A 25,540-nucleotide genomic window follows, 5' to 3' on the forward strand; every position below is an offset into this window, starting at 1 on the left:
TTGTTTGAAATGTTTGTGCTTTTCCAGCCAACAGACTCACTTCAGTGTGAAAGTGATCTCTGCAACAGTTCGGTGTTGAGTAGATTGGGATGTCTTTATGCTCAATAAAAAAAATAAGATTTGCAGAGTGGTAGTAAAAATGAATCCAGACAAGCATTATATTAACATCAAAATCTGTCCTATGCTACATGTGTAGGATTATTTGTATCATGGCAACTCGTACAAGCTTATGCCCCTGAATGAAACAAACATTTCCTCAAAATTCAACATTAGTTCAAACAGGTGTTATGTGAATGATTCGTAAAGTGTTAAAAATCTTCATTTAAGGAATAGTTAAACGTTTTAGGAAACACCCTCAATTAATCACTTCCAGAGAGTTAATCAGTTCTCATATCTATCTTTTGAAATTAAGCTAATGTTAAGATACAACTAGGGCAAACATAGCTTAGCACTCAGACAGGACACTAGTTAACAGCTAGCCTTTTTATCAAAATGTATCAAATTCAGTCAGTAAGCACATCTGAAGCTTACTTATTACTTACTTACTTAATAACATGTTTTTTTAGCCATCTGCTGTTCAGTAACCATGTAGAGACTCACTGCTCTGCAAGTGTTTTAAACAAACTTTTTTGTTTAAAACAGCTGCTTTAAGGCAGGTTTTGTTACTTTTAGACTGGGTAGCTCTTTCGCCAAAAGTCCACATTCAAAACTAAGCTAATTGCTTAGCTTGAGTGCTAGCTTAACTTGATTGCTAGCTCCAGCTGATTGTTCCTCCCTGCTTTCTTTTAAGCTAATTCTTGCAAAAATATTATCTTTTTTTTTTGACCGTGCAAGCTCCCTGTTACAGTTACTCCTGTTCTGATTCTTACTGTATTTAATATCTCAAGCCAACAGATCTTATAATTTTAACTATTGGCTAAGCTCATTGTTAGCTGCAGCAGCTAACAGATCTTCTTCTCTGCAAGGGAGTGAATGAGCATATTTCCCAAAATGTGAAGCAATTCCTTTAAAATAGAGCAGACGAGTATTAAGAACTTAAACTTTATTTACATTAACATGACTGACCTCAAGTCAGCTACATTAACAGCACATGTATTCACATAATGTTTATGTAATGTAATTCCTCTACAGCCCTTTATATTACTTGACAGAAAACCAGCTTGTCCACGCTTTTCCCCCTCAACTCCACAAAGACAAAACTTTAAATAACTAGCAATGTTTTTTTTATTTTACCAGCAGCAACATTATTTTGAATGTCAAAGTGCATCACACCAGCCCTGCCCAACCATTAAAGTCAACATCACCTGACAACATTCAGGAAAGTGCTCACATCGGTACTTTTAGAAAAGGGGGAATACAAAGCTGACCTTTGTGCAGCCTGTGCAAACTGTGTCCTATACTCAGTCACACGGTGAGGATCAGATGAGTCATAATGAAACAGCCTCCGGTGATTGGAGATGTGGTAGTCATAGCAATGGGGATGGTCGACAGGCCTCCTTTACAGGAGCATCAGCCATTGGTCACTAACAAAAGGAGCCCAAAAGGATCTCGTCAGAACTCGTCCTCGGAGCTGTCGGCCAGCAGCATGGCCTGGTCCTGACCGCTGGTCCCAGGCTCCCGAGGTTGCTGGAGAGGAAAATAACCTTAATACTTAATCCAGGATATTAAATTTTCAACAAGTGAAACTGGAGATTAAAAATGATTAATAAGGGTAGGGTACTGACCTCTTGCTGCCTGACCTTCCTCCTCTGGTGTTTAAAGCTGTTCCTCCTCTTACGGTGAATCATCCTGATGCTGTAGAGCGCTCCAACAATAAGCAGGGCTCCAGTGATGCCAATGCCCACAGGGGCCAACATCCCAGACACATAACCTGCCTGCAAAGAGTGGAGATGCAGAAGTGTTGAGTCACAAACATGCCCAAACCAGGTAAACCAATTTCCTTTCTTTTCCTAAAATGATCCCGAAACAGTAGTGGTGTATTTGCCTGCATTTCAGAAGATTACTTTTATCAGCAAAACACAGCCAAGTATTTCTTATTAATAACTAACCCAATTGAATGAATACATTCTTGTCTTGCTACTTTCCAACTTCCCTCACCTGTCATTGAATCCCAACCAGTCTTTATATTTAAAAGCAGGTGAGTTGTTAATATTTCTTTGCTTTCATTATAAGCAATTTGGCCATTTCCCTGAAGCAGCTTGACTCTAGCTTTTTAGCAAACGTTTCTCAAACAGGGGTTCATGGACATATTTACACACCCATTCTCTTCACACTTTGAAAACAGACCCATTCATTTAGCTTCACTCAATCAGAGGAGAGTTTTCAGTTATTTTATATTTCACCTCATTTGGTGCCACTTTCCCAACAATGAGACTGATTACAACCTTTTCTTCTCCTCTAACAGAGTCTATCTTAATCTGGTCTTTGTACTTTTCATTGAGTAATAATGTCTGTGCTTAGCCACCTCTGATGGAAATAAGTATTATTGTCCTGGTGATGAGATCAATCAATTATTGGTGTTGGTCTTTACATGAGAATGGCTGACAACAACACAAACAGACAATATGGCCAGCTGTATGCTTGAGTTTACTAAGTAAGGACTGAAGTTAAGGGACATTTCTTGATGAACAACAGACGTTTCCAGGACAGCAGAGGGCAGTCTTACCTTTTCTCTAATCAGCTCTAGCCAGCTCCGCACTGGAAGAAAAGAGTCACAGATTAAAACATCCTGAAGATTTTTTACATTTACTCTTAGTAGTTTAAATGTAAGTTTGCTTTTATATTGGCTCAAGAGAAGTTGTGAGTTTTATTTAGTTAAACTCTTAGGATAAAACAGGTATGTTTTAGAAAACACGGCGTCATACTCAGCCCCTGGTTGCGTTGAACCCACACAGGAGGTGGAGGAATGAGGCTGTATGGAGGTGGCGTGGAGAACATTTTAGGAGTTTCTGTGAGGTCCTCTTCACTTTCTTCCTCCACTGACTCCTCTGAGTTCTCGTCATCCTCATCATCGTCCTGCTCTTCTAAAGGGGGAAAGATTCAAAATGTTCTCCTCAGGAGCTCAGAAAAGATTATGATTCAAATGAGATCGACTTACAGGGGTCGATAAAAGTCGTCTTACCATCAGACTCCATCTCCTCTAACCCCGATCTAGATTTGTGTGCCAGCTGATGGGTTGCCATGGTTACAGTTGTCATAGCATGCGGGAAGGAAGATAAGGTGGGGCCAGTGGTAGGCAACTTATCTTCGAGGTCGGGTGTCCTCACAGTTCCTACATGTTTCAAACAAAGCACAAGAAGAAATCAGGAGAACACACATTGTATAACTGACAGCTCCACACCACACTGTTTATGTGTGGGAGGCAGAGTCTCTGAGTACAAGCTACATAGTTATAGTGTGAAAATTACTGCAAATATGTTACATCTTCTTAATATTCAAGCCATGAGAAAATAAAGCTTATGAAAAGTAATTAATCCAGATCTAAAAAATAGGACACAATAGATGATCTACAGGATCAATTTGTGGACTTATTCAGGCATAAGTACGAAATGGGATAATGAATTGAAGTTTTTCTGGGGCTATAAACAGCTGAAATGGTTCAATTAATTTAATATTAAAAAGTCATACACCAAGCAACATCACCATTGGAGGTTAAGTTGTAAATTCAACCTTTATTTCAGTTTGGCTGCTTTTTAAGTTCCAATCTTTGCTTTTGAACGATACCCTCATTAGTCCACGATGTTTTTCCATATCCAACCATGAGAATTACACACACATTTATACTATTATTGTCATTGTAGGAATAACTCTGTGTTATCTGTGTCGTGGTAGCTATTTTTTTGTTGTCTCAATCCTTCTCTCTCCTCCTGCATCTCCCTCTATACCACTGTCCCAGCACTTCTAATTGTGGCAGATATAGCTGATCAACATGAGCCCAGTTTTGTCCAAGCTTTCTGCCTGTTAAAAGTATGTTTTTATGTTTTTTCCTGTCACATGTTAGAGCCAAGTCATTGCTCATGGTTGATTTGTTTTAGGCATAAGAAAGAGTAGGATCTAGACCTGCTCGTTTTGTAAAGTGTCCTGAGATAACTTTGGTTGTGATTTAGAGCTATTTAAATAAAAAATGATTGATTAAGTTTAATGTATGTTCAAACAAGTAGGCCTCCTATACATGTACAGCTGAAGTGACATTCATCCAAATTCAAGCATGCCCAGTGAGATAAAATATTATAACTAACTAGCTAAAGAACCAGCCCTTTCATGAACACCTATGCACTAAATACATAGGTGATGATAATGATAAGGGTTTTGTTTGATAATGACAATATTTAGGATGGTTTTGATGCTGATTAGAACTCTCAACAACATGTGTTGATGTTGTTGTTGATGACGATATATTAAGTTTAAATTAAAAAAAGAAAAAGAAGTGCTTTGCCTCTGTGCCCTGCCTGTCATCACTCTCTGATGTCTGTCCCTATGGATAAAAGTGTCTGCTAAGTGAACACAAAATGTTGCATGAAGCATTATGTTGACACTAAGATTTACTCATTAATCTTTCTCCTGCCACGTCTCCTCTCTCACCTCTCTCCATGTGATCCTGCAGCTCACTTCCTGCTTGTCGCTGTGAAACAGACGGTCCTGAAGAGCTGATTGGCTCCAGCAGCTCAGCACCAGACGTCTGCCAGGGTGATGTCCAGTCTGGCGTCAGAAGAGGAGGGGCCAGTGAGGGACCGTTGCTGTCTGTCTCCATGGTGACCAGCTGCGGGTCCACGTCCATTCCTGCGGTTGCCATGGCAGCAGGAGGCTGAGCAATGTCTGGCACTGCCGGTGCTGCTTCTGCTGCCAGTACCCCTTCGGATGGGACATCTTCAAAAGGCTCAAAGATGAGAGGGAGGGCTTCTGATGACATGGTGCCCTCTGTGGCTTCATCCAGAGACAGCGGGACCACCGTGTCCACTGTGACAGTGTCAACATGAAAACAGACAGGAGGGGGGTGTCAGGCTATACAGTAAAGAATGGTATTCAACCACTAAAGTCAAGGATGGATCAAAATGTTTTCTGACTGGAGGTGGCCCTATCTCCACTGATCATATCTACTTTAACATTAAAGTATCTAAACTATGTTATAGTCCTGTGTGGATTTTTTTATTCTAAAAAGTAACTCAACAAAGTGGAGAAATTTAAATCTTATAACCTACATTTGTTGGTCGTCTTATAAATACCTCGCAATCGATGATTCTTTGTCTTTTAAGCATCATATTCAGCAACGTGTAAAGAAGCTTAAGTTTCAGCTGTTTTTTTTTTTAGAAACAAATCTTGTTTTTCTTTTACTGCAAAAAAACAACAACTTGTTGCTGCTACTTTCATGCCCCAATTAAGATGATGGGCTATTTGTGCATGCATCTTCTCAGTGCCTAAAATCGTTGGACACTGTATATCATGGTGGGTTTGGATTCATAACAAATCTCAAGGCCCTGACTTATCATTGTACATTGTATGATCGAGTCGCATGGCCTGCATTGTCTATGCGTAGACAAAATCACTGGCATGTCCTTATTTATAAGGCTGTACTTCACCTGCTTCCCTCATACTTGTGTAATTGTATTCATGTGAAAAGTGATGGAAGCCACAGTCTTCGCTCTGTAACGCAGTCACAAAACGGATTGCTGGTATCTGTTCCCAAAGTGCTTCTTGAAATGGGGAAAATGAGTTTCAGGTACACTGCTCCTAGGGGCCTTGAATCTCCTGCAGGATGATCTGTGTCTCGGGGAGCTGATCTCTTTAAATCTTTTTAAAAGTAGACTGAAGGTGTTGGAGAAAGACGCTTCAGGTTGTAGATGCTCTGAATATTACTTTTCTGCTCTGTGACTGAAAACATGTTGATCTATGCTTTATGTCTGTGACTTGTTTATGGTGCTGTCGCCCCTCTTGGTCAGGACACTCTTCCAAATGAGATTCTTGATCCCAATGAGGTTCTCCTGGTTAAATCCATTTCAAACAGAAAAGGTAACAGTACAGTGGGACATTCTGCCATATTTAATGTAAAAAAATATATATATTTGATATCTAAATAGCCAATTAGCATTTCAAGCATTCTTGCTCTCATTTACATTAGCTTGGATTGTGTATGACTGCAGCTATAAAATTATAAAATTGACACTTTCCTGCAGTTTTTACAGTTTATTGTCGTTTTAGTTTTTGATCATTAAGAGGTGAAATGATAATGATTTATCAAATTTCCTATTTCCTTACAAACAGGAATACAGGAAGCAGTACGACATTATAACTGCATTTCAGCTTCACAACTTGATCATGATGTCAGAGGAAAACGGCTTCTGTGTGAATATAGTCAACTTTTCATTGAGAACACCAGAGTAGGCAGGTCCGCCAATGGCGCCCCATTCTCGTCACAGGTGAGAGCAGATGGTACCACGACTGGACTCCATTACGCCTGTCACATGTGCTCAGTGTGAACCTGCTCTCATCTCTGAAGAGAACAGGGCTCCAATGGTGGACCTGCCAATTCTGGTGATCGAGCTGCACGGTGCTGAGCTGTGAGAACAGGTCCCACTAGAAGACAGCAGGCCCTCATGGAGTCTTTTTCTGACTGACAGAAAGATACACACCAGTAGCCTGCTGGAGGTTGTTTTGTATGGCTCCGGCAGGGCGAGTCTGTTCCTCCTTGCTCAAAGGGTTGCCACACTTCTACAGCCCTGTCCAGCTCTCCACGTGTAACTGTAGGTCTCTGTGTATCTCTTCCACGCTCTTGAGACTGTGATGTGTGACAAGGGCAAACCATCATGTGACTGCACATTATTGATGAGCCATTGTGGAGAAGCTGGACTAACTCTGTAACCTGACTGGGCTCATGCTATCAGTAGTGACAAGAACACTAGCAGAACACAAAACTAGAGATGAATCAGTCAGTAAGGATGAGGTGAGAAAAACTGTCGGTGGCCACTACTTGCATAACCATTCCCTTTTTGGGAGTTTTCTTGCTTTCGTGGCTCATTTGCACCTGTTGTCAGTTTTATTTGCACAATCTTTTGTACTTCCTCAATGGACAGATTGATATCCTTGAAGTTTCACTGAATTAGTGTTATGTGACGATTAAGTGCTTTGTGTGTGAGTATCTGCGCTTGAGTCCTACCTTCCTGTCTGCATAACACATTGTGAAAAAAACTGGGACAAATGAACAAGGAAAAGAGGAGAGTCTCCCATTTTCTTCCCACATAACTCAGCTTAAATGAAAAATGCATGTTTTCTTTTAGCTGTATTCAGCATATAGCACTGAATAATCTGTGAGAATCGCAGCATTTTGATGCAGGTACCATGCGGTTTTCCTTCATTAACAGCACTTGCACCCTTTCAGAGCGGCTATGACACAATGAAAGGATGAGTGTGTGAAAGCAGTGTTCTTTCTAGATAAGGGGCTCCCACAGAGGAAAAACTGTCACTGTGCAAAGGTCCCAGGCATCTCCTTTAGTCCAAAACATTTCTAAAGCAGGCTGGGAGATACTTATAAAGAGCGCAATGCTTTTACATAACGCTGTTTTGGGAGTTGGGTTTTTCTGTCAGACTCTGTTCTGTCGGGAGGAAGCTTCATCAAACACGAGCCCCAAATGGACGTCAGGAACACATATTGGCTCAGACAGACTCTTTTAATCCATTTTCCTCCTCTGCCACTCTGAATAATAACCTGCCTGAGTCTTTTCAATAGTGTAGGAAGAAAAAGACAAGGTTTAGAGGGAGAAGGGGGTATATAGGGAAAGAGAAGAAGGGCCTGAATCCTCCAAAGACTTAAATAACACACCATGCTACCAGACATTCCCTGCTAGTTGTGAGTGTGCGTCTGTTCTTATTTTTGCAAGCTGGAGTCAAGAATAGAAAGTAATTAGACTGCCATGGGTCCCAGCTGGGGTTCAAAGTGAAGCGTGGAAAAGCGGGCTCCTTTCTTTGCCAATCATCAAAGGCCAACTCTGCCACAAGACTTGACGCTTTCATTTCCGCCCCGCTCTTTAACGACGCCTCCTGAAACCCTGAAAACTCCAGCAAGACGGAGAATAAAGCTCCATGTTGGGAGAATTCTCATAGGGTGACAATGACTTCAGAACATTACCATACACCACAAAAGATGGGTTTTGTGTTTATAAAAATTGGATATTTTAACTCATGCCAAAAACAAATATGTGGAAAGTTTAACCACCAAAAAAAAGCATATACCGGTATGTCCATTTTTTTTTAACTCAACGTTCCATTATTTTTCTGACTAACCTCCAGCAGACCTTGCAGCCTCCGTCCACAGGCTTTCTGGTCCATCCTCTTTTGGCATCAGGTTTGGTCCGATTTCAGGTAAAAGGGGGTCTTGGAGAGAGGATGTTGTAGCTCCATCTTGACCCCAAAGGGACAAAGGTGTGTAGGTCTGAGGGGAGAAAAAGATGGGACTGTAGGAGGTCAGTTTCTGGATGGTTGCTCCAGGATTTGGAGGTTCTGTAGAGGATGGAAGGCCTGTTTCTGGGTTTTTATACTGGACAGAATAAACGTATGCTGGTTGGTTTGTTAGGTCCTCAACACGTTGGTCTTTGCTCCCCCTGGCTGTAGAGGAATCTAATAAAAAGTCCAACTGCTTCCTCCCACCTGTTGGATCTTTGGTGCTGGCAATATCCTCCTCAACAGGCAGCACTGAAGCTCTTTCTGACTGTCTGAAAGTGTCTCCCATCTCAGATGTGCTCCCGACCTTCTTTTCCTTGCTCATTTGGCTCATTTGTGCTTCTATTCCAGCCTCCCTTGGCCCAGATCTTCCATCGAGGCCGCCCCTGTTTTCTGTCTGCATCAATTGGGCTGCTTCCTCAGGTGCTCCATGCGGGCCAGCCCCTCCTCCTGCACCTACATCCAACATCAGTCCAGTCACATGCTCGGTACCTGTGGGTTCAGACTCTACATCTGGGGTTTGTGTTGACCTAACAGTTGTTACTCCGTCCTGTGTGGGGAGCAGGTCTGAGACGTGGACAGGATTTCCATAGATACAGAGACAGGTCCCGGCCAGGAGGAGGCGGGGGAGCGTCCCAGACATCAGCATCTTTGTTTTGTCTCAATGCCTGCTGAGAGTGGACACAAAGGAAAGAGCTTATAGGCGTAGATAGCAACCTTGGTACCAAGGATAAATGTAAGAGGGACAAATCAGAGGCAGAAGAGGGATGATAGGTGACATGGCACTTTAAAAAAAAAAAACAAGTGCAACTGCAGATTAAGGACCAGAACCCAAAGTAAGAACTTCATATAGGCAGTGATAACCACAGAGAACAGGATTAGCTGCGGAGCTCTGCCTGCCTCCACTTTGATGCTGCATTTGCACCGTTTTGAATAATTTGGATGAAATTCCTTTTCATCTCAGGCTCTTCAGTTCTTTTTGTATAAATAGAGGGAAATGCTGGGTACACATACACACACACACACACACACACACACACACACACACACACACACACAGAGGGGGAGTGCGAAAAAGAGAGAGGAGAAGAGAGTGGAATCTGACACAGCAATCCTTAGCACCCCTCCGCACTTCACCTATAAATAGCACCAGCTTTTCTATCCTCCAGGAGCCTCTACAGAAGGGTCCATGAATTTTCACATTTTCACATTGCACAAACCTGCATCTCTACTGCTCATAGGGCCATATTTAAACAGGGTATGCAAATTTTGCATTTGCCCTAAATGGATTGAAAAACAAACAGGTGTTCATGGCGCATGTGTTGCTTCACATGATGTTACAGCAGTCATCAGCAAACAATCAATATGTTATCTGGCAAAAGAAGAAGAAGAAGAAGAAAAACTGACGTGCCGTTGAAAGGGTGACACCCTATCATGTTGCCTGAGTCAGAGAAACGTCTCAGAGAGGACTCATCCCTCATGATGCTCAGTCCAACAATGTCACAATTCTACCTCTCTTTCTTCCCTGCGTGCCTCCCCTAGAATAATACAATACAGTCCACGCACTCACACGGTATAGGCTACTCGTGCAGTCTAAAACTGTAAACACACTGCGGTCATGTAACACATCTCACACAATTACAGCACTGGCAGTCTTAATGCAGCCCCTCAATGCATTTTTACAGCACTTGCATTTGATCAATATAAACAAAGTGATGAAAGGCTTCAAATAAAAACTCTCTTTACCGTCCACACTTCATGACGGATCCTCGCGCCTGTAGTCGCAGGGCTGCAGCTCGCCACAGATTTCGGGGAGTCTCGTGTGTTCAGCAGGCTGAAGGAGAGGCTTGTTGTTGTGCAGCTCAGCGTCACAGACTCAAAGTCTCCGTCTTCTCTACGTACGTCCGCCTGCTTCTCAACAGCTGTCGCCAAATGTTTTACATCCGCACGATTGATTATTCTTTCAACGGACGGCATTGACACCTTCTGTATAAGAATTGCCTTTGCGTCAAGTGCATTTATTCCTTGTTCACTTCTATGCTAACTTTTTTTTTTTTTTACATTTTAATGTCAGCTGTCTTTTCTCATGGGTCATACGAGGCGCCCAGTGGTGCTGAAAGGACAGCGCCTTGACCTCAAGTTAGAGGTCACGTGCTGCTCACAGAGCGGAGGAGAATATGGCAACTTTTCAAATGTTTTTCTGATTGATTGGCTTACTGCTTTGTACTGAGAGGTCCAGTTACTGTAGGCTGTTGTGCTATATCCTAATACATTTTTTGTTTTTCTTGAAATCTGAGTTTTGTAGGTCTCTGATCTGAGCCATTGTATTACCAGGTTCCAACATACAACTATCTTATAGGACTATTCAGATGCAAATGTATCGAAATTATTTGCTGAAGTTTATATTCAACAGATCAGGGTCATGTAGATCATGTATAGGGCCTAGCTATGCATGTATGCACGCATGTATGTATGTATGATTACATATTGGGTGTATTGATCAGCATTTGTATGTGTTTATGTGGACACTCATGGATACTTACATGGATATTTGTGTATGGATTTGTGCATTCTAGCATATATATAATTATACAATGCTTACTTATTTATCATGACTTGAATTTTCTTGCAAGTTTTTAATATCTCTTTGTCCTGTAACAGCTCTTCGCTGATACAGGTCCTCCCGGTCTCCTAAAGATTTCAATAGGCTATGATAAGCACAGAATATAATTGTTAACTTCTTCTCTCTCCATGACCTCCTACCCCTTCTACCGCTCCTGATTTTATTAAAACCATCATCTCCACCCGTCACTTCTTCAATAGAACTACAAAGGGTCCAAACTTCAATAATGTGGTAAAAGTTCCCATAAACATGTCCGCAAATAAATGTACAGAAATTAAAATGGCTCTTTTAAATGTAAGGGCATTATCAAACAAATCATTTATTATTAACGACCTCATTAGTGATCAAAACCTGGATTGAATTTTCCTGACCGAAACCTGGCTGGGCACAGATGAACCTGCCACACTCCTAGAGGCTTGTCCACCCAGCTACACCTTTTCTTTTTCCTGCAGAGAGGTGAAAGAGAGGTGGTGGAACAGCTGCTATCTGTAAAGAGGCACTGAAAAGTAGGGACATAGATTTTGGAGAATTTTGTTCCTTTGAATACAATGCAACACTTTTAAAATGTAAGCCACATATTCTGGCAGTGACAGTATACAGAGCCCCCAACTTAGTTTTCTCCTCTTTCTTAACAGAGTTCTCTGATCTTTTATCTGTCGTTCACACAAGTTATGATGCTTGTATTTTAATTGGTGACTTTAATGTTGACAGTCTGGCAGATACCAGAGCCAAAGAGTTCTTAGAGTTATTAGAATGTATGGGTTTTAAACAGCATGTCAATACACCGACTCACAAACATGGACACACCCTCGATCTAATTATATCATATGGCCTAAACATTAATGTTTCATCCATCACTGACCTAGCTCTGTCTGACCATCATTGTGTGTTTTTTAACAGTTTTGATCACTCTCCTCCAGGTGCAATAGAACGTACAGTTAACAAACGGCACATTACCCCAGAAGTAGCCACAACTCTTACATCACATCTTACAGCTTACATAAATACCACCTTACCATCATCCTGTGAACAACTTGTTACCGATTTTAATTATAAACTGAGGACAGTGCTTGATACCTGCGCTCCAATCACAACAAAGACAGTAAATACAAAAAAGGTTGTTCCATGGAAAAACAATGCGACCAATGCACTTAAGAGAGACTGCAGAATTGCTGAACGCAGATGGCGAAAAACAAAAATAGAAATTGATAAAAAATATACTCATAGAAGCAATAAAAGACTACAACAAAGCCATCCGTGTTTGTTGTTAGCAAAAACTTTCAAATAAATGCATTGTAGTTAATTGAAAGTTACAAACAGTAAGGCAAACATTCACTACATAAGAATCCCTTGCAGCCAAATAAACAGACGTAACTTTCAGAATAAAAATCATAGCAAAAATAAATCAGCAATAAAAACAAAAAAAGTAGCCAACCCAAAGCAGTACAAAAGACAAAATAAATGCATAACAAAGAACAGTTTCTTAAGTAAATCTCTTAACTGTTAACCTCATAACAGGCAAAACTCCATTTACACAACAACACTGATAAATAACTTTGAAAGCTTAATTTGATCAAATGAAAGCCCTTTAAGTATACATATGACACCTTTCTGAATAAACATGTGGGAGAGCAGCTGTTAGAGTTCATCTGCTTTAATGGAAAGACTAAATCTGATTGTGTATGGTGAAAATAAATAAACACAAACAAAACAACAACAAAAAGTATAATGTGATTCAAATAGATCTTTGGCCCATTTGGAGTTTGATTTCGTTATAGTAACAGGAGAAAGTTGTTGGAGTCTTTATCAATTCAGCCTTGTGTGTACAAAAGTGTGGTCATAATGAGCAAAATATTTATCATTTGTTAGTTTGTCTAAAGGAAAATTGCAATCGACGATTTTAGTTGAGCATTTTTGATCAGGCAAACGCATGTGACGTCATTACGTTTCAAGGGACCCAACCCAACCCAACAGGAAGACAACAGCTTTTCTTTTATCTTTTTGATGCGATCCTACGATGCAAAGTTGCTACTTCCAAGGATAAATACGAACAATAATTAGTAGTAGACTTATTAAAATGCCCTTATTTGATGGGTTGGGCAGTGGAGGAGAGAAGACTGCGATCGTCATTGACCTCGGAGCAGCATACACAAAGTGAGTGTCAGTGGTTAGCACACATCTGGTTAGCATCACATGCTCATGTATTTTTATATCTAGATATGAAGCTTAAATGAACCTTTAACATTTCAGACGCAGGTTGAGCTTCACACACACACCGACATGTGTTAAAAATGTCTCTATGTGTGCTCACCACACTTGTTAGCTACCATCGGCTAATTCCATTAAAGAGCTCAAATCCAGTTAATGAAACAACTTGTGAATTCATGAGCATTAAAACGATCTGCATTCCTCCATGAAGCTCCTTTAAAGACCACACAGTTCACATTATTTTAGAAATGAGCCCCAGAGCAGATCGTTTGTGTTTGAGTTGCCTACAAAGACAAACAATACGTTTGTTATGACAGTGTTTGATAATGAATAATGTTGATCTCGATGTAAAAGATCAACTTAACATTATATTTAAATGATTTTCATCAGCTCACACGATGATGGTGTTTGTTTGTTTGTTGTGAGATGAACATTTGGCTGCAGTGACCTAAATAGTTGTAACTAAGCACCTGCTAATCTGAAAGCTGTCAGACACCAAAAGTCACCTATCACCAAACCTTACATATCTCATCATATGAAACCATTCTTTATATCCTGTGATGTCTTCATGCAACTTAATGTTAGCCATCTAGCTGAGAATGGACTTGGGTATTAAAGAAGAAACACAAGCCTGAGGCAAGAAGTCACATGAAGATGAAGAGGAGTGCGCTCTTATCTTTTAATAATCACGTCTTTGTCTACTCTTCCACATCATTTCATACAGAACTGCAAGGGGTTTCTTCTTGCACACAACCAAATGTTGCCTAGTATTACTTATATTAAAGTGTATGTCTAATTAAAAATATATATATATTGATTGCATTCCTCCTCTTTGTGATATTTGTAAACAATCATTTATAAAATTTTGTACGAAATCACTGAAGTTAAAAGACCTGGTTGACTTCAAAACTATCCAAATCATGAACGGAGTAAGAAATCATCAGTTGCTGCACATCATCCAAAGGGTTTTCTCGGCTGAGGGAAAATCCCAGAGGAATATTCATGTTAAAAAAAAACAAGCAGTGAGGACCAACGTGAAAGTCAGGTGGTTAAATTATGGAACAGCTGTAGTGAAGAAATGAAAACATGTCAAACACAGATTCACTTTAACAGATATCAAACTGAAGAATCAATGAGTAAAATGGAACAATGTCCTTTGTGAGGTCTGTACGTCTCCAAAATAATGAGTGCAATATATTATATTTGTTGTTGCGTTTGTTACTTAGCTAGTTATCTGTAGTCTTTAACTTGGTGCCTGCGGTAAACTAATAAAGATAACAAGAAAAAGGAGTAGGACTGGATATGTTTTGTTCACTTCATCCTACACCCTTTTTCAAACAAAAAAAAAAGAAAAAGAAAAATCGAACCACTACAGAAAGTTTGCTCTCATTGTTGTTCGCTTTGTTTGCATGTATTTTTTTATTTTGAAAAACGTTGTAAATAAATGAAATGTACTGTCCACCTCATACTTAGCCTGCTGTTTCCTGTCATTGCAGATGCGGCTTTGCAGGGGAAACTGGGCCCAGGTTCATAATTCCGAGCGAGATCCGGAAACCGGGACAGCAACAGGTGAGACACCACTGTGCTCTGCAGAGTGTGCTCATCTGAAGAAGAAGTTTGTGTGTTGAATAATAGATGTTGATTATGGATGTGATGTCTCACTTTTAGGCCACCAAAGTGGTTCAGTACAACATCAACACAGAAGAACTTTATGTCATCCTCAAAGAGTTCATCCATTTGCTGTACTTCAGGTGAGACTTCACTGCTTGAGTTCTTATTGTCAAGAAGTTTGTAGCAACAGCTCGTGTGTCAGAAAGAGGAGCGGTCTCATCACATGCGTTTTGTCTTCCTGTTCCTCTCATTCAGGCACCTGCTAGTGAACCCTCGAGACAGAAGAGTGGTCATCATCGAGTCCATCCTCTGCCCGTCTCACTTCAGAGAGACGCTCACCAAAGTTTTCTTCAAACAGTTTGAGGTATAAAAGTGCATCAGTAGTACCCATTTACAGACTGCGATTCCTCGACTCATTACATCCCTAACAGTAGCTATGTTTACATGTGCAACAGTTCTTTTATAAAAATATCAAACAGCACACACACCCAAATATTTGAGCACTGGGTCATGGACAAAAAAGACAGGGGAAGACAAAGTCTGCACACCAGAAGCCGCTCCAATTAACATTTAACGGGAATTATCACCACATGTAACATTTTAGGCCCTCGCCCTTCATCAGACATGAACTATCCAATCAATATGATTCTGATTTCAGGATTTCAACTTCACTGATTACATGGACGCTAAATACAACGATCCAATTATGACGTGTGTGTACATGCATCAAACATTTAACCAGAATTAAAAACATTCTGACATGCACAGAGCTGTCCTTATCTCTTATTTTGGTAAGAGTCTCAGTGCATTATAAACTAGCACTGCTGTCTATGCACATCTCCAGATGTTGCTCCTCCGCTCTCCTTACACATCCCTATGGTCCTCCCCCCGTTACGCCTCTGCTACTACATCCAATGGTGGAAAAAGAAGTGTAACAGATTCACCCCACCATTCTGCATCTGTGCATTACATGGTATGCAAGTTGTAACAGGGGGGATAAGAATCTCGCCTTCAGCTGGCGATCTGTAAGTGCCAACCAAGGGTTAATTTAAGCTGCAACACAAGTTTGTAAAAAAGCTTAATAGGGAGCATGCCTGTAACATATTTCTACACACATTTATAAATGCCTTTTATTCAAACTCTCACACATTCTCTAAACACAACTTAAGTATTATCTACAATGTGTTACTAGTTTATTTACGAGTGTTGATGGTGTTTTCCAGGTTCCCTCTGTGCTGTTCGCCCCGAGTCATCTCATGGCCATCATGACGTTGGGAATCAACTCTGCTCTGGTGATGGACTGTGGACACACAGAGACGCTGGTGTTACCTGTATCTTTCCCATGTGATGATGAAGTCTTTAAGCCTTAAGGAAATCATCTAACAGTGTATGAAACTGATATGTTTGCTTTCTCTGTGAGCATTAGTTGAGAGGATAGATTTTTTTTTTTTTTAGCCTTTAGTTCAATAGAGTGAGAGCAAAACAATGACTGTCTTCTTTTGAACTCATCACTCTTCTATTGCTCTGTGACATTTCTGATTATGTAATTACAGAAAGAACGTTTGTGTGATTGTGTGTAAACTTGTCTTACCACCTTAACTGTGAAATCAGGTTTATGAGTGCACTCCTATACTGCCAGCTTGGGAAGCTTTGCCTTTAGGTGGAAAAGCAATCCATAAGTAAGTAGCTCTTAACACATTTAGTCCTGGCTGTTACAAGAACAATACTAAATTATTTCACAGAGATCCTGGAAAATGAACATTTTAAGATATGCCTATTTCCTCCCATAAATGCATGTTTCTGTTCTTTCTTTTTAGAGAGTTAGATGCACTTCTTGTTGAACAATGCACCGTGGACACGGACACCACAACTGGGCAGAGTGTACCAGCTGCCATTGGTAAATAGAAAAAGTGTTAACTTGAACTCCTTGTAGAGCGTGCTGATTGCAGCGAGCAGAAAATGAAGCTTTGACCCATGTGCTGCATTTACTATTCATAAGAAGAACATGTTCCTGCATGACATTTGAGTGAATTATACATATGCATACAGTCTATTTTAGAGTTGTATTGCCACATTTTCTTCTTGAAACTAAACTGAATCAACTGTAAGGTCTCCAGCTGCATCAATAATTAAGACAGGCAGCAGGCTGACTCACTTGACTTCACTTGTAAATGAACTGTATTTCTGCAGTAAGCCCAGACAGACTGAGGTCTTTTTAATTAACCCTTTACACTCCTCATGATCCAGGGAGAACAATTAGTGTCCAAAATATGAAGTCCACACAGGACTTGTGAGTCCCTGACAGTTGTGTAAAATATGCAACAAAACAAGTTTCCTTTGCAACTATTTTCCAAGATCTGTCTGTGGTCTTCCACAAGCAGTCTTATGTGATTCCTCTCCTTGGCTGTGACCTCAGCTTGTTAATTTGGCCTCGTCAGCAAATACATTTTGACGCCAAATGAGAGAAAAGGCTAGTCTATGGACCAGGTGTAATTTCACTTCATGTATGTGTCTATTTTTCACTGGTCCATTCATTCATATCCAGCCGATTAGATTACTGTAATGCCCTCTATGCTGGACTTCCTAAAAAAAAAAAAAATGAACGAACTCCAACTCATTCAAAATGCAGCAGCCAGAGTGTTAACTGGGACAAAGAAAATAAAACACATTACACCTATTCTAAAAAAAAAAATCTTCATTGGCTTCCTGTTCAGCACAGAATCGAATTCAAAATATTACTTCTGGTCTTCAAAGCATTAAACGTAATGGCACCTGAATATCTTTCTGACCTGCTCACTGACTACAGTGTGTGTGTGTGTGTGTGTGTGTGTGTGTGTGTGTGTGTGTGTGTGTGTGTGTGTGTGTGTGTGTGTGTGTGTGTGTGTGTGTGTGTGTGTGTGTGTGTGTGTGTGTGTGTGTGTGTGTGTGTGTGTGTGTGTGTGTGTGTGTGTGTGTGTGTGTGTGTGTGTGTGTGTGTGTGTGTGTGTGTGTGTGTGTGTGTGTGTGTGTGTGTGTGTGTGTGTGTGTGTGTGTGTGTGTGTGTGTGTGTGTGTGTGTGTGTGTGTGTGTGTGTGTGTGTGTTAGTAGGAACAGGTGTGTGTGTTGTATGTGATGGTGCAGGGTCCTTTTTATAAATGTGTTTTGGCTTTCTCGTGTGTTTTGAATATATTTGTTAATTTTTTTTATGTGTTTGTGTTGTGTGTGTTTTTGTAATCTTGCAACGTGTTGGCCAGCTTTGTAAAGCACATGGACTTTGCATTTGTATGAAATGTGCTTTACAAATAAAATTGAATTGATTTGTTTTTACAGGAACAATCCCAGAGGAGACTGTGGAGGACATCAAGGGTAGGTTTTTTTTTATTTCTAACTTGGTTCCTGTTAGGAAGAAAAAATATTTGGTTGTGTTTTTTTCTTTCATTGTAATTATTCACTAGAATAGTATAATCAGGCATTTTTATTACCACTTGGTATGTGCTGCAAAGAAAGTCAATATGTGGTAGAAAACTGCACACAGAACATAAGTTAAATTCAGTCCATCTATCCTTTATCGGTACGACTTATCCTGATTGGGGTAGCGCCCGGTTGGAGCCAATATCAGCTGTCATTTGGCAAGAAGCGGGTTACATCCTGGACATGTCACCATTCAATCATAGGACTGACATATGTCACACTCACATCCACTCCTACAGACAAATAAGAGTCATCCATTCACCTAACAAAGGTTACATTATAGTTTTAAATGTTGCTGTCATTTGTTAAGTAGAATGCTTTTTTAATGTGTTTCACCTCCTGCAGTCCGAACATGCTTTGTCAGTGACCTGCAGAGAGGACTTAAGATCCAGGAAGCCAAATTTAACCTGGATGGTACAGCTGAGGTGAGCGAAAAGTTTGGTCATTCACAGCTCTTCATGATCATCAATGCAGTTACTGTCAGTCTTTAAACATGTCTGGGTTAAGTAACACATCGCTGCTGATCTATTTTCACCTCTTCCCTCTTGTGAATATGTGTTTGTAGCGTCCAGCTCATCCTCCAGATGTGGATTACCCTCTGGATGGGGAGAAAATCCTGCACGTAAAAGGATCAATCAGGTAGCTCATCAAATGGTGCAGTTCAAAAATACAGATTCTCTCATGTTTTGCATTAATTAACCATCTAGAATGTCTTTCAACTGAATATATTTCAAGGTGTTCTAGTCTTTTTTTTTAGAGACAAAGGTCGATCTGTAAAAAAACCTTTAGTTTTTTCCCCCCTAGAATCTATCAGTACGCTTGTCTTTTTACTTGCTGATCGTCTGAAGTTTGTCTTCTTTTTCACCAGGGACTCTGTGATGGAGATCCTGTTTGAACAGGACAACGAAGAGAAGAGTGTGGCCTCTCTGATACTTGATGCTCTGGTCAAGGTAGAGAGAATTCATCCATTCTGTATATCATGATGTTTGTGCGGTTTGTTTGCAATTGCTAACACGGTTGAACAACCGTAAGTTAAATCCAGAAGGTAATGAACATTAAAATGTACAAATAAGGTCTTTCATTGAAGAGACAGCAACACATCTTGACAGCAATTGAGATTCTTCACACAGCCTAAGGTCCTGAGTCTTTACTGTGTTTTTATTTAGAAATCGCACTTGTCTAAGGATATGCATGCTTTTGCCCTAAACACCATGATGTCATGCCTCGGTTGATGATAACACTTAGAGATAGATAGACGGTTAGATAGATAGATAGACATGCACTTTGATGTCATTGTATCAAGGAAACACCAAACAAAACTTTGTCGGCAGCAATCCTGTACAGCAGCATTACAAATCTTGTGATATATAAAAAATATATATTTGTAGTTATGTGCATGCTACGTACAAAATATTAAGATGTGCTAGATTGAAAGGTAGCTCAAATACAGTCGGTAGACATAGCGGTAAACAACAATGGTTGTTCGATTGTATTTTGACCAAAATCATTGTACCATCCGTTTCATATATCGGTTTATTAACAATAACAACAATATCTTTGTTGCGAGGAATGCTTCAGCATGTTTAGTTCTCCGTGGTGTATAGCTGTGGTGCTCAGCATACAGTTTGACTCGGTGTTGTTGCTATGGTAACACTCAGTGGCCATAAAGCAGAGCAGCTTCCGTGTGGGTATCAAGCCAGCTCAGGAAGGCCTAATTAATCTCAGCAGGGGCAGAAGGCTTTAACTGTAACAGCATTACTTATAAATCCTGGACCTAGGCAGCACAGTGCTCGGGTGTTAAAGATACTGATATATCATTGATACATCATTGATACAGCTACACATGAGACGAGGCACTGTAGTAATGCCTGCTTCAAATCATCACATTTTCTCTCTGAAGCCATCCTGAAAACCAGAGAGTGCAGTCTGGTAGTGGTAGAGCTGCTGGTTCATCCTGACACACCTTTTCTCCTACTGCTGTTCTCTGAAATGCCTTACTGTCAAAATAAAGACATTTAACAAAGAAATGCGTTACACTATTGGGGGATTCAAATCCATATGGCCTGATTTGTTTCATGTGTGTGTGTGTTTGTGTCTTCCTTCAGTGCCCCATTGACGCACGCAAAGTGCTCTCTGAGAACCTAGTGGTGATCGGAGGGACCGCCATGCTGCCTGGTTTCATGCACCGCCTGCTGGCTGAGTTACGCCTCCTGGTGGAGAAACCCAAGTACAGCGACGTGCTGGCCAGCAAAAGCCTGCGTATACACGCTCCACCTGCCAAGCCCAACTGCACCGCCTGGCTCGGAGGTCAGCTATGGGGTTCTAATGAATTATTTATCACTACAGAGACGGCTATCTCAGAGTGTGTACACTTTTGAAAACGCCGCTGATGTTGAATATTTCTCCAGCTGAGAAGGCCTGACTGTTTGTAGGCAAAATATTATTTGTGGCGTCTCATATAATCTCATGACTTCTTCCCTTAGGTAGCTCTATACGCTAGCACAACTAGACACAGAAACAGTTTGTTTGCTCAAGCTGTCATATAGTGTTTAAGTGTTTGTGCTGTCTTTGTTGAACTTGTTTTTAGTGTATTATGTAAATGTATTTGTCTGAAAAGCCCTGTCGTCCTCTGCTCACCAGGGGCCATCTTCGGTGCGCTGCAAGACGTCCTGGGCAGCAGGTCGGTGTCTCGAGATTACTACAACCAGACAGGACGCATCCCTGACTGGTGCTGCCTGAGCTCTCCTCCTCCTGAATCTCTCTACGAGGCAGGAAAGACCCCTCCTCCACTCATGAAGAGAGCTTTCTCCACAGAGAAGTAGACGACGCTGTAACATAATCCATACTATATAATCTACTTCACTCAACATAAAAGTACATTCACGTAATCTAAAAAAAATAACATCTACACACAACTGTTGTTCATGATTACACTAACAGCTCTAGATGTTGACATGTCTGGTGGTCAAACCTACCTTTTTGTATGCACACGCTTTGGACAGTTTGATGATCAGGTGAACTGGTTTCTGACCTCACCAGACCAATTAGATATTTGGATCCTAGTCGACATCATTGATCATCTACAAGGATTAGTCTCTGTGCTACATGCAGCCATGTTTGTGTCTCATTTCAAGTCTCCTTTAGCCAGACTGTTTACTCTCACTCCACTTTGTCATACATTTTATTTTTGGCGGTTTGATGGAAAACTAAAAGCAGAAAGGATTCAGATTATTAACAAGTCGAACTTTAGTTGTCTTTCTCTCAGCAAAAATAGAGAAAAAGTTTCTCAAGTTTGGACCATACACCATTACTCCTGATGACTGATCAAGGGTGAAGATCACTTTGTTTAACTGTAATGTCACATCCATTTTCATATAAAACAAGTACTTATTTATTATTTGGATGTAATAAAGGCCCTGTAAACTCGCTCAGGTGTTCTCAGTTATTCCCACTCATAATCACCTTTTCATGTTTAAGCAGGATGGAAGTGTCCCGGGAGGGTTATGAACACAGCCAGATCACTCAAAAGAAATGAGATTATCGGTGTGATGGCGGTAGATGATTAAAACAGTTCCAAAGTAAATGCCATCTTGCTCTGTACCTTTTAAAAGCAACAAGTAATTATTAAGACTTCAACAAAACAAGCTTTATTCATCTTTTTATCCTACAACTGAACTAAAGCTTATAGACAGCAGCCTGAAGTGTGAATACCATTTCTATTTCTGAAGTTTCAAAACATTTTTTTCTTCATACAGCTCTAAAAGAAACAGACCAAACATCCTCCAGTAACAAACTCAAAAGACACTGACTTTGTTCAATTTGTATCACATCTAGTTTTCAAATAAGCTGTAGATAAAAATAAACCCCCGCAGTGAAAATTTCCCCCTAGACTATTTCTACCGGTGCCTTCAAAACCCCTCTGTTGTTCCCCCGTCCTCATTCTCCAGAGCAGATCCCAGCTGTTATTGGGTTATTATTATTTTCTAATAATTTTAGAGTCACCAATTAACTTAACAAGCATGAATTTGGACTGTGGGAGGAACTTGGAATACCCGGAGAGAATCCACGCATGCACGGGGAGAACATGCAAACTCCACACAGAGAGGCCCTGTCTGACGGGGATTCGAATCAGGAACCTCCTCGCTGTGAGGCAACAGAGCTAACCACTGCACCATCTTATTCCCCGAGCTGTAAATTTGCACAGAATCAGAGTGGTTTGTCGTGTTTCATTTTCTTTCTTAATTATCTTATTCTGAATTTGTCTATAACACGTAGAGAAGAGAACAGCAACTGGCTGATGTTATAACCAAACCAATAGATTGACCTATTTATTATTCCATTCAGCTTTACAACATACAGATATTTAAGTAACACAACTGAGCAGAATGACAGGAAATAAGCAGCAGATAGTGAGGCCTTTATGGAGCAGGTAAACATAATCAAGTCCCTTTTAAGATTCTTGTATGAACATAGATACTAGAGCTGTATTTATGAGATTTGTCTCTTAGGATGTGTAAGTGTCGTATTAGTGAAACCAGTTGCTTTAACTGGTAAATTCATAGCATGTAAAAGATGATCTCCTTATTTAGCTCAACAAACCCCAAACACACTGTGTGTATGTGTGTATGCGTCCCAGACTGGAGTTGCATCTGTTTGACCTTTAGGGTCACATTCAACACTCAAGAGTTTGTCTGTCAGGCTACTGTGGGGCTTGGGAAACCAGTAGCTTTATTACCCACAATGCACCTGCAGTCTCAAGACTGGCAAGAAGTGTGGGAAACAGATGGAGTTTGGATTCTGATAAAAAAGCATAAAAATAGGAAGAAACGCTGGGGGGAGGAGAACCAAAGAAGCTGCATCAGAACATTTGGAGATGTGTGGATCTGTTTGCCTCTCTTTGTCTCCATCTGTGAAGGCAAACCATTGTTATTGTTGTTGGAAACTTTTTTCCATATTTGGTGATTTGTACAATTTGAATAATTCTGGCTTTCAGGCTCAAATCAAGCTCCAGTTCTGTCTCTAATGATTCCATTTGATCTACTGAGCCTCTTTTTGCTCCAGAAGGAAGAAAAAGAAGAAAATAAGAGCATAGAATCACCTGAGGATATACAGATCCTTACAGTTGCACCTGCTCTAGCTGCAGGAAACCCCATTTCACCTCAATAGGGACTGGGACTGGAGCATCAGTGCGGTTCCCAGAGACAGGAAGCAGCAGCTGTCCGTCTGACCTCTGCTGATCTGACTAGGACTCTGAGGGACCAGGGAAAGCCCCTAAAAGTGGGTATACTCTGTCTCTGAGGAGTGATGGGGAGTTATTCACTTGAAGGCCGCTGAGGTCAAAAACAGTTCATATTATAAAATCTGTCTGGATGTTTACTGGGTGCTCATGGTGGATTTGACAGATACAATCCAGACTTTATGGGATTATTATGTACTATCTCTATTGTGTATTAGATTAAGAGATTTTTCAGATAGATTTGGGTGTATACACTCTTCTTCAACTGAAAGGGTTTACTGAGAACAATCGTTTTGCATTTGTTACAGCGCAGAATATTGAGTTCCTCAGTCTAACAGATATTTCTGACAAACCAATATTGTTTCCCTATATAGAGCGGTATCAGCATTTATGATTTTGGATGAGCTTAAATTATAATTTTATTGTCCATTATATATACTGGCGTGGTGCCCTATACATGTTTATGTCCCCCCTAAAATGGGTATCAATTACAAAAACCTATATCAAACCGTGTACGTGGACTTGCATGGATTAAGCGGTATCATCCATCTTTGTTATCGCCTTCATGGAGGCTGTTTTTCAAAACACACCGGACCAATTACCCCATAAATCACACTGGCTGTGAAAACCCATCTGAGCCCTCCTAATAAATGTAGGTGCACCGCAGTGCATGTCAGTCATGCCCTGCTGACCGAGAAAACATGACTCTCAACACTGCACCTGTTAGTCATTTTGGAAAACGATCAGGATCAGAATTGAGTGTAAATGAGATCTACAATCAACAACAAGACAGATATTGTTTAAGAGGAAAGCAAAATGTATACAGCAGGTTTTTTAACCTCTATATCAGACATACCAATGATATCAGATACTTTATGTAAACAAGTGACTTTGCAGAAACAAGCCAAAATTATGAATGTAATTGACCACTGAAAGATTCTCCCGGTTCCTGCATCCTGTGTTAAAAATCTTGACTCTGCTAGGTTTGAACAAAGACTAAACAGGCAATATTCTGAGGGCATAACCAATAAAGAAGAGACAAACATGTTAAACACAGAACCAGATTCAGAGATGGACCAGAGTATGTGTATTAGTAGAACTGAGATACAGGGAGTAGGACTGTTGGTTTACCGAGCCAGACAGTATGGTATTACCATGAAATATCCGGAAAGACCATTGTTTTCTGAATCAGCTTCCCAATGACAAAACATTGCATATTTCATTTTATAAATGTTTTGACTTTATTTGTATGCTCCAGGCAACTGTCTGTTTTAATTTATTTTATTACAAGTAACAGTCCTATAAAAAAAACAGCATCTCCAAAATGTCAACTTTCATGAGTCATGAAATAGAGCCACACTTTCAGCTTTGTGAATGTGTTTTTTTTATGTGGCTTCAGAAGACAGTTTTCTCAGCACATAAAGCAACAAATTATTCTTCATTGTGTCTGAAGAATTAAGGATAAAACTTGAGACGAGGTTTTCGCTGATGATATTATAATTATTATTATTACAGGATAAACACTTTCTTATACTTTCTCAGCACAGTGAATATTAAATCATGTCCACATTGTCTGAATGCCATGCATTATTCTTGTTTGTAAGATTAATTGCAGATGAGGCGCAATAAAACTTGGAGAAAAAACTTATGAAATATGTTTAACTGATTACAAAACTCAAGAAAGTATTAAGAGTTGTCCAACAGTTTCCAATAAATAAATACCAAAGTGTTCCTGCCAGGAAACATTGTAGAAATTCCCAAAACACAATAGCGTGGTCTGCAAACTATTAGTAACTGGGCTGCAACACAAAAAATGAAGTTTGACCCTTTAACATGAGCTACTGAACAAAAATCTATGGGCATGGGCATGGGCATGGGCATGGGCCTGGGGGGGGGGGGGGGGGGGGGGGGATAAAGCCTAAATCTAGATATTACTACATATATCACTGTCTGCATAGCTTTCATCTATTACGACTAATTAC

The 25,540-nt window shown here is 40.3% G+C and overlaps 2 protein-coding genes across 3 annotated transcripts; one reads left to right on the forward strand and one right to left on the reverse strand.

Annotated features, from left to right (window-relative positions):
- Positions 1 to 1,027: 1,027 nt before the first annotated feature.
- Positions 1,028 to 10,388, reverse strand: LOC132985172 (armadillo-like helical domain-containing protein 4). Of its 2 annotated transcripts, none has more exons than XM_061052400.1 (8): positions 10,177 to 10,388; positions 8,275 to 9,101; positions 4,582 to 4,956; positions 3,122 to 3,271; positions 2,865 to 3,023; positions 2,666 to 2,697; positions 1,725 to 1,874; positions 1,028 to 1,626 (listed from the first exon to the last, which is right to left on the reverse strand). In XM_061052400.1, exons 2-8 carry the CDS (start codon positions 9,077 to 9,079, stop codon positions 1,552 to 1,554), a joined length of 1,746 nt encoding a protein of 581 aa, XP_060908383.1. In that variant the 5' UTR covers positions 9,080 to 9,101; positions 10,177 to 10,388; the 3' UTR covers positions 1,028 to 1,551. The 2 variants fall into 2 exon arrangements, with proteins under 2 accessions (XP_060908383.1, XP_060908382.1); XM_061052399.1 differs by having other exon boundaries at positions 8,275 to 9,098; positions 10,177 to 10,387.
- Positions 10,389 to 12,995: 2,607 nt separating this feature from the next.
- Positions 12,996 to 21,749, forward strand: actr10 (actin related protein 10). The gene is made up of 13 exons (XM_061052403.1): positions 12,996 to 13,207; positions 14,758 to 14,830; positions 14,930 to 15,012; positions 15,128 to 15,236; positions 16,096 to 16,203; positions 16,484 to 16,551; positions 16,690 to 16,769; positions 18,182 to 18,217; positions 18,668 to 18,747; positions 18,888 to 18,961; positions 19,191 to 19,272; positions 20,428 to 20,629; positions 20,963 to 21,749. Exons 1-13 carry the CDS (start codon positions 13,131 to 13,133, stop codon positions 21,142 to 21,144), a joined length of 1,254 nt encoding a protein of 417 aa, XP_060908386.1. The 5' UTR covers positions 12,996 to 13,130; the 3' UTR covers positions 21,145 to 21,749.
- The last annotated feature ends 3,791 nt before the right edge of the window (positions 21,750 to 25,540 follow it).

This window comes from Labrus mixtus, chromosome 12 (genome assembly GCF_963584025.1).
Source record: "Labrus mixtus chromosome 12, fLabMix1.1, whole genome shotgun sequence".
NCBI lineage: Eukaryota > Metazoa > Chordata > Actinopteri > Labriformes > Labridae > Labrus > Labrus mixtus.